The 17,325-nt window shown below is 34.5% G+C and overlaps 2 protein-coding genes and 1 non-coding gene across 3 annotated transcripts; all 3 read left to right on the forward strand.

Annotated features, from left to right (window-relative positions):
- Window positions 1-6,841: 6,841 nt before the first annotated feature.
- LOC125831321 (transcription factor MYB35-like) lies at window positions 6,842-8,546 on the forward strand. The gene is made up of 3 exons (XM_049510522.1): window positions 6,842-6,977; window positions 7,383-7,512; window positions 7,666-8,546. The coding sequence occupies exons 1-3, from the start codon at window positions 6,842-6,844 to the stop codon at window positions 8,459-8,461; spliced, it is 1,062 nt and encodes a 353-aa protein (XP_049366479.1). The 3' UTR covers window positions 8,462-8,546.
- A 1,945-nt stretch (window positions 8,547-10,491) lies between these two features.
- On the forward strand, window positions 10,492-11,588 carry LOC125831214 (uncharacterized). The gene is made up of 2 exons (XM_049510402.1): window positions 10,492-11,227; window positions 11,319-11,588. Exons 1-2 carry the CDS (start codon window positions 10,568-10,570, stop codon window positions 11,478-11,480), a joined length of 822 nt encoding a protein of 273 aa, XP_049366359.1. The 5' UTR covers window positions 10,492-10,567; the 3' UTR covers window positions 11,481-11,588.
- A 1,745-nt stretch (window positions 11,589-13,333) lies between these two features.
- TRNAS-GCU (transfer RNA serine (anticodon GCU)) lies at window positions 13,334-13,415 on the forward strand. The gene has a single exon. It is a non-coding gene; the product is annotated as a tRNA-Ser (tRNA).
- The last annotated feature ends 3,910 nt before the right edge of the window (window positions 13,416-17,325 follow it).

Raw genomic sequence — 17,325 nt, forward strand, 5'->3', positions numbered from 1 at the left:
ATTTCCCGGAGTGACTGTTCTGAAAGGTTGCAACTTTCAAAAACAGCCATGACCGTTTGAAAGGTTGCAACTTTCATGAATGGTCGTGTGGATTCTGAAAGGATTGCAACCTTTCGGAACCAGTTCCTCTTGCCTATAAATACATTGATTCTTCAGATTTATTCCTAACGAATTTTTCTGATTTCTTTTTCTTCTTCTGCACAAAATTTCTTCGTGTACTTTACTGCTGTTGAGTGGTTCGCTGACACCAGCGTTTTGGGTATCAATACACTGGTGATTGAGATCATTCTATCCTGGGAGGACATATTCCAAATCAAACCTCGGATACTAGAGGGGAATAATTTCCTTAAGGGGACACTGTACATTCAGTGGGCTTGACCTTTTTCTGATTCTGTTTTTTTCCAGATTGTGGTACGTTTATTACAGATTTTAGTTTTGTCAATTAATTTCTGTTCATCTATTCTTACTGGTTTATTAAACTTTGGTTACTTCGTGTTTCTGCAAAGTTTATTAAAATCAGTAATTTTGATTTTTTATACACAGATTAATAACAATCTTAAGGAAATTATTTATACTTTTTAATCTGTGTTTCTGGTGGAGAGAAAAACCTTCGTGGTTTTATACTCCTGTTAAGTTTGCAACTTAAGTTATTGCTTACTCAGTCATTTGTATCAATTTCTGTTTGTTACAGATTCTGAAATGGCTAATGACAATGTTACGGTGGCTGTTGCTGCACCAACCCGAACTGCTGTACCACCAGCAGAGAAACCAGGAAAATTCTCTGGTGTGAATTTCAAAGGATGGCAGCAACGGGTATTTTTCTGGCTTACCACTCTTGGTCTGCAGAAATTTACCAATGAAGTAACTCCAGTGCCTTTTGCTGAAATGCCAGACAGAGAAAAATTCATGATTATTGAAGCATGAAAACAGGCAGACTTCCTATGTAAGGGCTACATTTTGAGTGCGTTAGAAGATGACTTATATAATGTCTATAGTGCAATGACAACTTCGAAAGAATTGTGGGATACACTTGAGAAGAAATATAAGACAGAAGATGCATGCTTGAAAAAGTTTGTAGTCGCAAAGTTTTTAGACTATAAAATGTCAGATAGTAAAACTGTTGGATCACAAGTGCAGGAACTTCAACTTATTTTCCATAATCTGATTGCTGAAGATATAGTAGTAAATGAAGCGTTTCAAGTGGCTGCAATGATTGAGAAGTTACCTCCTTCGTGGAATGACTTCAAGAATTATTTAAAGCACAAACGTAAAGAAATGAAGCTTGAAGATCTTGTGATTCGGCTCAAGATTGAGGAAGATAACAAAACCGCCAAAAAGAAGTCTCGTAAGAGTTCAACAGTAATTGGAGTTAATATTGTTGAAGAACCTTCTACCAAAGACAAGAAGAGAAAGAAGTCCAACGGACAAAAGTCAGAACAGGCCAAGAAGAAGTTCAAGGGCAACTGTTACAATTGTGGTAAGGCTGGTCACAAGTCTTCTGACTGTCGTGCTCCAAGAAAGGACAAAGACAAAGACAAAGGCAAAGGAAAAAGTCAAGCAAACATCGTGGAAAAGATGGAAGATGCAGATGACCTGTGTGCAATGATCTCAGAGTGCAACTTAGTTGGAAATCCCAAAGAGTGGTTTCTCGACTCAGGTGCCACTCAACATATTTGCTCTGAGCCTTTGCAACATACACTCCTGCTGAGGCTGATGAAGATTTGTTCATGGGAAACACAACAACAACAAGAATTGCAGGAACTGGGAAAGTAATGTTGAAGATGACATCCTGCAAGGTGTTGACTCTGAATAATGTTCTGCACGTTCCTACTATTAGGAAGAATTTAGTTTCTGCTGCACTGCTCGTTAAAAACGGGTTCAAGTGTGTCCTAGTTAGTGACAAAGCTGTAATAAGTAAGAATGAGATGTTCTTAGGAAAAGGCTACCTCACTGAGGGCCTCTTCAAACTGAATGTAATGGTTGTTGACAGTATTAATAAGAATTCTGCTTCTGTTTACTTATTGGAGTCAAATGATTTATGGCATGCCCGTTTGGGACATGTAAATTACAAAGCCTTGCGGAAATTGGTTACTTTAGATGCGATAAATCAAAATGCGAAATTTGTGTGGAAAGTAAGTTTGTTAAACATCCTTATAAGTCTGTTGAAAGAAATTCAAAACCTTTAGACTTAATTCACACAGATATATGCGATATGAAGTCGACACCATCTCGTGGTGGGAAAAAGTATTTTATAACTTTTATTGACGATTGCACTCGATTTTGTTATGTATATTTGCTTAATAGTAAGGATGAAGCAATTGATGCATTTAAGCAATACAAAAATGAAGTGGAAAATCAATCGAATCTAAAGATAATAATGATTCGAAGTGATAGGGGTGGAGAATACGAATCTCATTTTGCTGAGATATGTTTGGAATATGGTATTATCCATCAAACTACTGCACCCTATACACCACAGTCAAATGGTTTGGCTGAACGGAAGAACAGAACATTAAAGGAAATGATGAATGCCTTAATAATCAGTTCTGGTTCACCAAGAAATCTATGGGGAGAAGCCATCCTTACGGCTAACAAGATACTCAATAGGGTACCTCGTAGCAAAACGCAATTAATTCCATATGAGTTATGGAAAGGAAGGAAACCAACTTGAAATATTTCAAAGTGTGGGGGTGTCTTGCCAAGGTAGAAGTTCCTTTACCTAAGAGGTTGAAAATTGGACCCAAAACAGTGGATTGTGTATTTATTGGATATGCTGTGAACAGTAAGGCCTGCCGTTTTTTGGTTCACAAATCTGATAATCTTGAAATTCATGTGAATACGGTAATTGAGTCAGATAACGCTGAGTTCTTTGAACACATTTATCCGTATAAAACTGAATGTGAGTCGACAAGTGAAAGATCTAAACGACCATGGGAAGAATCAAAGGAAAATGCACAACCTAATGAAGATCCTAGGCGTAGTACTCGCCAACGGAAATCCACTTCTTTCGGACTAGATTTTGTGGCATTTTTGCTTGAAAATGAGCCTCCAACATTTAAAGCAGCTATGTCGTCATCTGAGTCAATCTATTGGAAAGAAGCTGTCAATAGTGAGATCGAATCAATTTTAAGTAATCATACTTGGGAATTGGCTGATCTTCCTCCAGGAAATAAACCTTTAGGATCAAAGTGGATCTTTAAAAGGAAAATGAAAGCCGATGGGACTATTGACAAATATAAGGCTAGACTTGTAGTCAAAGGATATAGACAAAAGGAAGGTCTGGACTACTTTGATACATACTCTCCAGTAATAAGGATAACATCAATTAGAATGTTAATAGCACTAGCGGCAGTGCATGATCTTAAAATCTATCAAATGGATGTAAAGACAGCCTTCTTAAATGAAGAGTTGGAGGAAGAAATTTACATGGAACAACCTGAAGAGTTTGTGGTTCCTGGTAAAGAAGAGAAAGTGTGCAGACTTGTGAAGTCGCTTTATGGACTCAAGCAAGCACCCAAACAATGGCATGCTAAATTTGATCAAACAATGTTGACAAAAGGATTCAAGATTAACGAATGTGATAAGTGTGTTTACATTAAAAATGTTCCGAATCATGAAGTCATTGTTTGTTTGTATGTTGATAACATGTTAATAATGAGTAAAGATATTGACAATATAAATGCTACTAAGCGCATGTTGTCCAGCAAGTTTGATATGAAGGACTTAGGAGTTGCTGATTTGATCTTAGGGATCAGGATTCTCAAAACTCCTCAGGGACTAGCATTATCTCAATCTCATTATATTGAAAAAGTATTGGATAAGTTCAAGTACTTGAATTTCAATGTTGTCAAAACTCCAATTGACTTAAGCTTTACATTTCAAAAGAATGTAGGTGAAAGTGACTCTCAATTGGAATATGCCAGAGTGTTGGGAAGTTTGATGTATATTATGAATTGTACGCGACCAGATATAGCATGTGCTATTAGCAAACTGAGTCGGTTCACTAGTAATCCGAATCAAACTCACTGGATGGCTATGAAACGTGTGTTGGGTTATTTGAAGCATACACAACACTATGTTTTGCATTATAATAAATATCCTGCCGTGATTGAAGGATATAGTGATGCAAATTGGATCACCGGGTCAAATGAAGTAAAATCCACAAGTGGTTATGTGTTTACACTTAGTGGAGGAGCAGTCTCTTAGAAATCATCCAAACAGACATGTATCGCTCGCTCCACAATGGAATTTGAATTCATTGCCTTAGATAAGGCCGGTGAAGAAGCTGAATGGCTCCGGAATTTCTTAGAGGATATTCCATTCTGGCCCAAACCTATGGGACCTATTTGCATACATTGTGATAGTCAAGCAGCAATAGGTAGGGTAGGGAGCGTTATGTACAACGGGAAGTCCCGTGATATACGACGGAGACATAATACCGTAAGACAACTCCTCTCTAGTGGAATTATCACAATTGACTATGTGAAGTCAAGCGATAATGTGTCAGATCCACTAATGAAAGGCCTAGTGAGAGAGGCACTTGAAAGATTATCTAAGGTAATGGGTTTACGGCTTAGGACAAGTCAGCAGGGCGGTAACTCTATCTAGTAGACTGGAGATCCCAATAGCTAGATTCAAGGAGAAAAACAAAGTTTTGACTGAGGGTTCGACATTGTCAATCAACTCAATCCATTCTCATGATGAAGACAATATTCAGGAACAAGGTTAAGACTTTAAGGCTTGTTAATGAGTTAATAAAACTTAAAGTTTTTAATGATTTGCTAAGTTTGGCAGATTTGACCAAATAGTGTATCTACGAGATGACACGGTTAGAAATCACCTATGTGAGTGTGAAGTGTAAGCCGCTTCAAAAAGAATTTTATGTCAAAAGCCTATTCTTTATACACTCATGAAACCAGGAGGTGTTCATGGCTGAAACGAACATAACCGTAAGAACCATAAACAGTAAAGGGTTAATTGTGTGACATATGGTTGTCTAGGTATACACCAAAACTCGACGGTTCAAAGATATCGCATCTACCGATTGACCGAGTATATCCGACATATGTTCACTACGGAAAGTCCAAGGGGAAACCTACTTATCCAGATGCAATTGATTCTTGCTTGTAAAGTACACACTCGTCCGTGCATTCCTTATGTTATAACCATTCCCCATTAATGTGGGGGATTGTTGGGTATGTAGCAAGAGTTAATGGGAAATTGAGGGAAGATGAAAGAGGAACTTGGAAAAAGTTGGGAACTTGAAAAGTTGAGAACTTGAAAAGTCCTCTTATACTTTATTGAAAAGACATTTGTCCCTCATCGGTGGTGGAAAGAAAAATAGGAGAGTTTAAATATAGAAACACTCCTATTAATTGTTAAAAGGGTTGGAATGAGGGACCCCCCTCGCGCCGCCGTCGTCGTCGCTCGCTCGGCTCGGCTTCGGCTTCGGCTTTGGCTTTGGCTTTGGATTTGGATTTGGATTTGGAAAAATGATTGATCGAGAGATTATTTTTTGGACAAAGTTTGTTTTAATTATTTTAGTTAATTAATTATTTAATTAATTAAATTAAATTAAATGGCCAACGTTTTAATTAGTTAATTAACCGATTCAATTAATTAGTTAATTGACCCGACCCGACTCGGATCCATGCGCAACCCGTTTAATTTAAATCTTTCCCGTTTTATTTAAATTTCCCGCAGTGACTGTTCTGAAAGGTTGCAACTTTCAGAAACAGCCATAACCGTTTGAAAGGTTGCAACTTTCATGAATGGTCGTATGGATTCTGAAAGGATTGCAACCTTTCGGAATCAGTTCCTCTTGCCTATAAATACATTGATTCTTCAGATTTATTCCTAACGATTTTTTCTGATTTCTTCTTCTTCTTTTGCACAAAATTTCTTCATGTACTTTACTGCTGTTGAGTGGTTCGCTGACACCAGCGTTTTGGGTATCAATACACTGGTGATTGAGATCATTCTATCCTGGGAGGACTATTCCAAATCAAACCTCGGATACTAGAGGGGAATAATTTCCTTAAGGGGACACTGTGCATTCAGTGGGTTTGATCTTTTTCTGATTCTGTTTTTTTCCAGATTGTGGTACGTTTATTACAGATTTTAGTTTTGTCAATTAATTTCTGTTCATCTATTCTTACTGGTTTATTAAACTTTGGTTACTTCGTGTTTCTGCAAAGTTTATTAAAATCAGTAATTTTGATTTTTTATACACAGATTAATAACAATTCTGGCCTCAAACGCGAGTCTCCTTTGTAATGTTGCTCCTAAGTGTAGGTAATAGTAGATATCAAACTAATTTCCAGCATGAAGTATATTAGTAATAGCTAGCTCTTTATCATGCCAAAGATGTGGGTTTTTAAGCAGAGATCAAATGGTCATTTTCATATTTTCTTTACTTAGTTGAATAATACAGTATTAATTTACATTTGTTTATAATAATAATTCTCAAAAACTTGTGATCTATGAAACTAAAAGAGAGATGTATTTACTATTATATAGTTTATTTGCAAAATAATAATTCAATGTTTAACCAAATTAATTCACCCAATTCGAACCTATTTCAAACGCTCTTTGAAACTTGTTTATTTTTTGAGCTTTGTTTAATAACTCATCTAAAAACTGTTCGACGGAAAATACATTCCATCAAGCAAAATAGTTAAATGGAAAGTGATCTCATGCTTTTCTTGCCTTCTTTTAGGGCATCCATAAGAAGGTTCAAAACTTGTTATTAATTCTTATCTCTTCTTCAACATTCTATTCTTTCATTTTCCCTTCATCTATATATTGTTTTCACTACTATAAATATAAAGTTTATTTATAGATGGGGAGACCTCCTTGTTGTAATGATAAGGTACATAATAGAAAATGTAATTGGACAGAAGATGATGCTAACACATCTACATTTGTCTCAATCAAACATGGAATTGGTAATTGGGCAACCATGTCTAAGAAATCAGGTACAAAGTCGATGAAACTCGATCTGTAGGTGGGCGACCATGAGTTGTTGTCTCCTTATATGGTCTTGTATAATCTTTACATTATGATCTAACATTGGGGATTGAGTACTTATGCTCGCAATCCATTTTTAACATATTATTAAAGTAGGACCCATCAATGCTTTTGTGTTTCCCAATGTTGGCTATGATGTTATGTTATCCACACTTCAGTTGTCCTGATCTAGACATGTGAAACATGCTACATTGGTTGAGGGTATATGGTGTTGTTTTTTTTCATTTGATTATGGGCGATTTTGATCGCCTCATGAGTTAACTTTGAGTTAGTTAGGTTTAAGATTCATTTCATTAACAATTTGCCGAGTACTAAATTTCAAGATTTTTGTAAATGAATGCAATTTTTAACAGGATATGGGAGATGTGGGAGGAGTCAGAAGCAGAGATGGACCAATCGTCTTAAGCCTGATCTTAAACAGGGCAGCTTTACGCCTCAAGAAGAGGAACTGATCATTAAGCTTCATGCCACTATAGGAAGCAGGTGTGTACGCTCTGAATACTTCGAGCCTATTCATCTTAGCTAATTAAAACTAGTTGATAAGCATCGCATTGAAGTAATGAAACAATTTTTTTTTGAAGGTGTATTGACAAATATTGCGTTTAGCTTACAGTTTGACACTTTAAAATATTGTAGGTGGTCTATAATAGCACAACAACTAGCTGGGAGAACAGATAATGATGTGAAGAACTTGTGGAACACTAAGCTGAAAAAAAAGCTATCTGCAATGGGGATTGATCCTGTTACTCACAAGCCTTTCTCACAAATTCTCACTGACTATGGTAACATTGGTGGCTTCCCAAAAGCCAGAACACGTTTCGTGTCTCTTAACAGAGAGCTAAAAGGTGCATTTATGTCTAGACCAGAACAACTTCAACATTCTTTACAAAATTTCCAAAATTTTAACAGCCTTTGTGTGAAGCTGCCAAAAACAGAAGCTTCAGAAGAATGTTTCTTTAGCAACAATCAAGATTCCAGCAATATTAATCAGCCTCCTGTTGATCTGCTTTCGGAGTTACAAGCCATAAAATTTGTAACAGAGGCCTCAAATTACAATTCCCCAAAGGCAGTTTTCTCCCATCATCCAATTCCTATAACTGATTGCTCTACGTCTTCGCCTTTGTCATCTTCGTCTTCATCATCTGCATCTCATTCATTAGCTGAAAATCAAGTAAACTGGTGTGACTACCTTCTCGACGATGCATTTCTTCCATCAAATTTCAAAGATCAAGAGGACGAATTAACCGTAGAAGAAAAGTTAGTGTGTGGTGGAGCTCAGGATGGATCAAACAACGTGCCATCAACGAAGGATTTTGAAACCTCGTTATCTACAAGGGGCACATCATCGTCATCATTTGTCGAAGCCATGCTAGAATGTGAAAATGAAATGTTCATGAACTTCCCTTGCCTCTCTGAGGATCCCTTTTACTAGTGGCAATGCCACTAATTGATGGCCAAGAATTAGACTTAGCTTTGTTTTATGTCTCCAATAGCTAAGTTAATGCAATTTCTCTATTTGATATATTCCAATTTGGGAGTTGGGACTGGTCCAAACTGTTGCAGTGATACATTGTTGAATTGTGCTTGCCTAACTAGTGAACAAGAAAAGCATCTAAGTTTTTGTGTCATCTAATGAGTTTTTAGTAGATACAACCTCCTTTTAGTTTAACTTGTTACTTTTCGCTTCTCTAACACCATCATAAAAAGAAACAGCATTTGTTTCCGCTGCATTCTGTTTTTAAACTCTCCTGTCACATTGATTGCTAGACAAACAAGAGGTCACATCTACGTAAGTTTTGGTAGACAGAGTTATCTGGTGCCCTATTGAATACTACAGAGTACACCCGCACCATGGCTTAATTTTTGAATCTAGAAATGTGTTTATAACATCTCGAAATTTGTTATTTGTTCAAGATGTGCTGAGAAACAATTCTCCAATTCAAACGGATGTTGGGTTTATGGATTTTAATCTTACTCTACTTGTGGGACACAAAAAGTAAAATTTTGAAATTTGTCAACAACAGTATGTGAGTATGCTCTTGTGCAATGTATGGGCAACCCATGCTGCTCTTATTCTTACAAGAGTTGTTGCTGCACCTCCCATCCCTTTCATTCCATCCTCAGCTAACGTGGTATTTTTGTTTGCACATTCTGGTTGAGAACATAAGACTGGAGGAGTAATAAAAGATGTTACATGAAGTCGTTTGCACATTCTGCTATGAGGTCATCTCGTGTTCAAATCCCTATAAAAACAAAAACACTAGGTGATACATTCCATTTTGTTTTAGTCTTTGGTGGATAAAGGTTAGCTAATACTAATTATTGGTGGTGATGCTGGGAGGTCAGAGGTACAGATATACTGTAAAATTAGTTTAGGGATACGAAAACTGACACAGAAACCAGAAGTGATTCAAAATTGATTGAAAAAATTGGTCCATTGATGGTATGTAGGTGACATTCAATATACTCCCTTTCCCTTGTCCATAATTACTTGTCCACTTTTCCTTTTATAGTTATTTCTAATTAATTGTCTATTTTGACAAATCAAGAAAGGACAAAATAATTTTACCTATTATACCCTCAGTTAATTACTTTGAAAAATGTATAATTTCTTGAAAATCTTAAATTTTTAATTCATCAACTTCATAATTAATAGGGATAAAATGATAAACTCACTATGTTAATAATTACTTTTTTAATAGATACGTTAATTCAAAAATAGACAAATAATTAGAAACAGAGAGAGTATGACGGTAACAAAGCAAAAGAAAAGCTACTCACCTATATTCAAAATTTGCCAACTAGTGTTAGGTAGTTAGGCTGTGTTGACCAGAACAGACCACTCACGTTTTGTTGCTTTCTAGGATTGATGCAACGAATACATGATTTTGATGGATCATTATATATGACACACCCAACATTAAGGTTTGACTGTAAATGCCATCTAAATGACGGTTGCTCCGAGCAATCAGAGTAGGTTCATTTTAGAAATTTTATAATTCATTTCACATATTTTAAATTTAAAATTATAAAATTCTGTAAAAATAGGTCAAATAAATTAAAACGAAAAATATTATTTTTTTTGTTAAAAAAATAACTATTAATATAGTGACCAATCAACTTATGTTTCATCATTTTTTATTTGCAAAAATAATAATTTAGTTCTGCCAAAAGAAATAGCGATCAACATAGGTTGTGGTGCTGGTATAACATCCTTAACCAGAGATGTTAGCTCTAGTAATGAAGAAAATTTTGTTAGAAATGTCAATAGACACCGCATAATAAATAATAGTCCAACTAGGGAAGTCAACAATGTGCCTTATTTTTCTCCGCAAGCGGCGCACTTAACTTAAAGGGGGGGAAACAGATCTATAGCTCAACTATCACAGGTCCCAATCCAGTGAACACTTGCCCCCCACCCCTTCATATTTAGCACATTCTCCAATACAATAAATTACACTATTTCTCTCCCATTTTCACTCTTTCCTCTTCCATTTCTAGTTATCCCCAAAATTAGACCTTAGCTGCAGCTCCTGCAATGGATCCCACTCTCAAAAAGCAACCTAAACCTACTCCTTTCTCCGCCACCACAAACTCCATACCCCACCCCCCACCAGATCCCACCCCCACTATCCAAAACATCTCTTCTCACTTCTCCAAGCTTTATGCAAATCACAAAATCCTCAAATCTGGCCATAGACATCCTCCTCCTGTTGACACTCATTTACAGGCTAAAACTCTGGCTGCTGCTTCCTCTGCTTTTGATTCTTCATGCTCTGCTTTGACCAAGTCAAAAAGCCAACATGGGAGGAGATATGTGCAGAAGGATGTTGATAAAGCTATTGTCTTGCAAGAAAAAGGTGAAATCAAGAAAATACCCAATAAGGAGAAGGAGTTGAAGAAAGAGGTGGATGTGAAAAGGGCATTAGCTCTGTTATCCAAGGACCAAGATAGTGAGCAGTTGAAGGGGTTTCAACAAAGGCCATCTTTTTCCTTGTCTTTGAATGGTGGAGGCAGGGGGAAATCATTCTGTTGCTCACAGACTGAGTTAGCTGATTTCTTTTCTTGTAGTGGTGTGAAAGTTGTGTCTGTTGATATGCCACCCTTTATGCAGATTCATGCTGTGGATTTTGCTAGAAAAGCTCATGATAGCTTGGAAAAGTTCTCCTCTAAATCACTTGGATTTTCCCTAAAAAAGGTAAACACTTTAATGATTGTGCAATCTTTGGTGATTATGAGATTTGAGCTTTTCATTACTTTGTTTAAAATGTGTTTTTCTTGATTTTTAGGAGTTTGATGGGGTCTATGGACCAGCATGGCACTGTATAGTAGGGACCAGTTTTGGCTCTTTTGTCACACATTCAGTCGGTGGTTTCATATATTTCTCCATGGATCACAAGCTATATGTACTCCTTTTCAAGACTACTGTACAAAAAGCAGAATCAAGTTGAAATCTTGAGGTGAAATGTAATTCCTTGTAGCATAGGGAAATTTTTGGGAAAAAAAGTTTGCTATCTCTACTGCCTTTGTAGTTTTGTACATCAGCTTTGATTAAAAAAAAGAAGAGCAATGGTAGTTCTATAGTCCCTTTAACTGTGCCCTCTCTAAAGAGGGAGTGTAGTGTATTGATCATTGGCATATTTGAGTAACAAATTGTATACTGTAACATTTCGTCCTCTGGCTCAGAAAGTAGATAAAATTATTTAATGGTGGTGTCCATGATGGAATGATTGACAGTACTAGTAAATGGACCATCAATGGAAGTTAAGAGGGATAACTCTCTAGTTTTACCATACTGCAGAAAGATTTGGGTGTCTGAGTAGATGAACTGACTTTACTAACTTTAATTTTCATGAGTATCTTGTTAGTTCTGAAAAAGTTACTGAAAAGTTTCCACTTACCAATGAATGTGTTGGTACCCTTTGCGTGTTCAAAGCCCCAATTGATTCTTGATGTACAGGAATCCAAAGCCAAAGGGAAAGAAATGATTTTTTACAGGGGAGGGGTTGATCAGTTCCATTTACTACTGTTACTACTGTGTTCCCTGTTACTTGTAAGATAGAAATTGGAATTAGACATGTGAAATTCAAATTTCCTTTAGCTCATCCAAGTTGTGCATACTGGCTGATCTTCTTCTTGCATCAGCTGTATAAAAAATTTTATGTTGGACTGTCAGTGTATACCTATCATAGTTAGTAAGTAAGTCGTTTCCAAAATGGGCTAGTTGTTTTTTCGGTCAAGCAATAGGATTGTTATCTCACCAATCTCGGGATAACTTGTTCCCCTATCAAATAAGTTCTTGTACTTTTGAAAAAACATCAGCAACTCCAACTTATCTAGTTAACTAAAGGTTTCACTAGTACCAATTTTTCCAACAGAGTATTGTAAGTGTTAAAGTGATCTTGATAGCTTGGTCTTATCCTTATGTAGGAAATGTTGAATTGAATACTAATGATAGTGTCAAGATACAAGTTGGAAATGTTTTTTGAAAGAAATTTTTTGGTAAATGACCAAAGAAAATGGATATTAGAATATTCAAGTAAATAAAACTTGTCTCAAAGCTTACCATAACATTAAGCAAGAACTCAAACTACCAAAGGCAATGGGCAAATAGACTATCTATTAGCAATCAAAGTTTACACACACGAGGACATATTGAATCAGCCTCTTAGGGCAATAGTTGAAGATTGCAAATACTTGTTGAAAGCCATCAAGACGGATATCACATACAGCTGGAGAGAGGCAAACAAATGTACGAACTTTTTGGCAAATAAAAATCATAAATATGTTTGTAAGCAATGACGCCGATTAAAGAAAGAGTTTTTGCTCTTGGATTATCTAAGCAATGTAGCTTATGAAAGATGTTAGCACTTTTATTTAGTCTTTTCCAATGCACCAAAATACTCCCTCTGTCCTTAATTTCTTATCCACTTTTCCTTTTATAGTTGTCCCTAATTACTTGTTCATTTTCACATTTTATAGTTGTCTCTTAATTACTTGTTCATTTTGACAAATCAAGAAAGAACAATTTTTTATATATATATATTATACCCTCAATTAATTACTTTGAAAAGGTAGAACTTTTTGAAAATCTTAAATTTTTAATTCATTCACTTCATAATTAATAGGGGTAAAATGGTAAACTCACTATGTCAATAATTACTTTCTTAATAGGTGTGTTAATTCAAAAGTGGACAAGTAATTAGGGACAGAGAGAGTAAGAAAAAAGAAAGATTGGAACAACCTTTGTCATAATCACTTCTGACAAAATTAAATATGTCTAAAATAGATGTATGAACAAAGCGTCGCTTTGGCCGAGTGGTTAAGGCGTGTGCCTGCTAAGTACATGGGGTTTCCCCGCGAGAGTTCGAATCTCTCAGGCGACGAATATTTTTTTTAATTATTTTTTTAATTATTTTTTGATGGCCTATCAAGAAATAGCCTTTCTACACACCAAGCAATAGCTAAATCGTTGTCTTTTTTCTCAAATAAACAAGTAATTTTCTCACTCATTTTTCAATTAATATTAGGTTTCTGAAAACAATTTATGGAAAATTGATAATAATGTTAAGAAACTTGATAATGATTTGATAAAAAGTTAGTATGAAAATTAAGACTAATGATTTTATAGCTGAATGTTGGTTGGAACAATTGTATGTGTACAATATGTATACCCTGGATTGCTATGTATAATACAATTATAAATAACCATTTAATTTTAAAAAAAAAACTTTTTTCTCTAATCAAACATCACAAAATAACTTAATAATTTCCAGTAGACGACCAATCCCACAATAAGAATAAAAATGGGCTAAATTTGAAATGAGAAAGGGATATGATTTTCAGCTTTAACGTTTTGTAGAACAGCAAATTCAATGTCATTGAAAGATGTTTATAATTCTTTGGGTTAATGGTAATTTAAAACATGCATTTTTACTGGCGGAGCCATAATTTTTCTAAGTGATTCAAAATATAGAAAAGTAATTGCAGGAAAAGTGGAGAGAATTTAACACTATATGTAAAAAATAATTTGATAGTGTTGGCTTTAAACCAACCACATTGACCCGGGTTACGAAAAACATAATAGGTACTCCTTCCGTTCACTTTTACTTGTCACTTATTCCTAAAATTAATTTTCATTTTTACTTGTTATTTTTTACATACATCAAGAAAAGACAATTATTATTTTTCCATATTTTACTCTTAGCATTAAATACTGCTATTCTCCAAATCATTTTCCAAGAGTTAATATTAAACATCAATTAATCAGGATAGTGTGGTAAATACCTATATCAATAATTGTTTTTAATGGGTGTATCAAGTCAAATAGTGACAAGTAAAAATGAGCAGAGAGTAATATTTTTTTTTACCTATTTAAAAAGTTATTTTGGCAAATGATGAGCGTAGGAAAAAAATTGACTTAGAAATAATAATAATTAGGTAATATAGAAATAAATAAAGGCCCGCAAAGACATGGTTGAGTGGTTGAGAGGTGAGTTTGTGGGAGACCTGAATTCAACTTCTGTCTGGCGTTTGCTACTCAATCATGAGCTTGTCGCATGAGACTTATCTAATACGATTTACATTTTCTGTGTGATTTGTGAGCTATTGCACAGTGAGTAGATCAATGCTCACCTCAAGAACAAAGATTGTAAATTTCTTGAGGGTTCCAAAGAAAATAAATAGAGGAAGTAAAAAAAGGGATCTCATAGCTAGACATGAAAATTTGATTTTTTTTGCTTAGAAATTAGACCTTATAAATTATTATTAATTAATTCTAAGAATGAATACTTGAATGAAGCACAAGGTGTTGTGGTGGAATAAATAAGATCTTATATATGTATTATGTAGTGGATATATATATTTAAAATAAACGAGCACCGAAAGGAGCATAAAATTGAGAATGTCAATCCCAAGCAACTAAATTTCTATTTTTGCTAATTTTCTCGATAAGACATAATCTTAACAAAAATATAATTTAAATGTTGATTTGATCGCTTCTTCATCGTTAATCCACGTTCACATCGGACCTCGCTTTGCAACGAGGGAAGGTCAGCATCAAGATTAAAAATTTTTTGAGGTTTTAAACTTTTTTTGAAGGTCAGCAAGTCACTTTGTGACTTATGTCTTGCTTAATTTAGAAACTAGTACGTAATTAAAATGCGTGTCCAATTCGGCTTGAAAACCTTTAGAATTGTGATTTAAAAAAATGTTACTTTATCATGCACTAATAATTGTACCTCATTTTCAGCAAGAGAAGTTCGATTTTGAAAATTTTAAAATAAATTAAAGCATATTGAGTAAAAATAAGAAATAATATTCTTTTCGTCAATTTTAACTTGTCCAATATTGATTTTACAATTGACACATTTGAGGATCAATAAATATAATAATAATTTTATCATATCTATAGTTAACTAATAAGAGTAATTTAGAAACTTGACTTAACTCTTTATTTTTAGTTAAGTGGAGAAGTAAAAGTGGACGAGCAGAGGTGGAGCCATGATTAAGAGTTTGAGGGTTTTAAATTTCCTTCAGAACGATAAATCTATTTTGTTAGGATTTTACAAATTAATATACATATATATTTAATTAATTTTCTAGTACAAATATAGAGTCTACGGAAAAGTTACTGGGTACGTCCGAATCTACGAACTACCACCTACCTCCACCTCTGTGGACGAGTAAGTAATAATTTACCCGTGACTACATTTGACTGTCATTAAGTTGATGCCAGTGCCACCAAATTATTAACGTACCATATATGGAAATTAAAAAGAGTCATATGATGAACATACGAATTAGCCCATCCATAAATATAATATATACAGCCAATGAAACTTCGACATTATAAAAAGCATATTGGAAAGATGAACAAATCAATTCCCATCGATCAAAGTTTTGTTCCACGATTTTATAATGTTCCATATTCCAATCTTGATGTAACAGTGGTTAAAAAAAATGAACGTACGAAACGAACATTATATTATAAACACATTAAAAATATACTCTAATAATAAGATGAATTTTAGCATATGTGTCACTTTCGAATTGGGTGAAGGACGATAAGCTGATGACATGATGATATAAATAGTTACAAATAAGCCGTAAAAAATCACTATACCAAATCCTTTGGTTTAGAGCACATTTTAAATACCCCAAGAGAAAAGTAGTACAAAGGAATTTGGGAAGGAGTAAGTCACTTTCATGCATGACGACCCAAACATACCGCGTTCGGAATGGATGATATTCCTCCATTCTTATTCAAAGATAAGAAACACTTCGATGCCCTTTATAGATCCTATATTATAATATGGATATATTGGACTAGACGTAGATTCAGAATTTTGAAGTTTATGATATTTGCAAGGACTTCAAGTTAATATATACTATAATAATAATTGTACCCATGATCAAATATTTACTTGCAACGTCCAAGCAAAACTATTGAATTTACATAAATTCATAATCGATCCTCTGAGTTGGACCAACTATGAATACCAAGCACCAGATAATTATATCGAAAAGGAAAAAACCTACTTGAAAATTGGGAATAGTCATATATATATATATATATATAAAAAAAAAATGTAGAGAAGGAAGTATCAAAGGCACATGTAAGTAATACTATGTTAAGTAAAGTTCAAAGTGAACTTTCGAGTGAGTTGTTTTTTGCTTGACTTTGAAGTGTGTGGGTAAGCAAGAAAAATTAGGCAAAAGAGAGAAACAGAATTCTACTTACATACTTAAAAGAGGGAGGTTAGGCCAATTTGATGAATCATGAAAGCTTCTTGCAACTCTAATTGCTAAGACAAATTAGGGTTTTGTATTAATCATACATATGTGGCCCCAAACTAATCCATCTATTTAATACCAAACTATATGATTGATTTTTCACGCATATTTATCATTAATTATCCAAACCTATTAAGACTACTTGGTGTTTGTTTTTGTTAACTAACACATGCACTTTAGTGACGCTATATTCTTTTATTTGAGGAAAAGGTAGGCATGTGGTCGCTCGTCAAATATAATTATAACAAATTTATAAATTCTAAAATTTTGATCGTCTCTAATTAGAGATAAAAAACTACAGTATAATTGTAAACACTTCTATTAGGATGAGTGAGGGTAAGGAAAAAGGAGGACAAATTTACTATTTGTATTGATATAATAAATATTTACATAAATCGTTAATTTATTGATTTGGTTAGACTTTTATTTAATTTACTTTTAATGTTTTCAAATCAAATATAACCGGTTTTTATAACTTGAATGACCTTTCTATTCATCATC

The sequence above is a fragment of the Solanum verrucosum genome, unplaced genomic scaffold, assembly GCF_900185275.1.
Source record: "Solanum verrucosum unplaced genomic scaffold, falcon-dt-bn FXZP01000049.1, whole genome shotgun sequence".
Classification (NCBI taxonomy): Eukaryota; Viridiplantae; Streptophyta; class Magnoliopsida; order Solanales; family Solanaceae; genus Solanum; species Solanum verrucosum.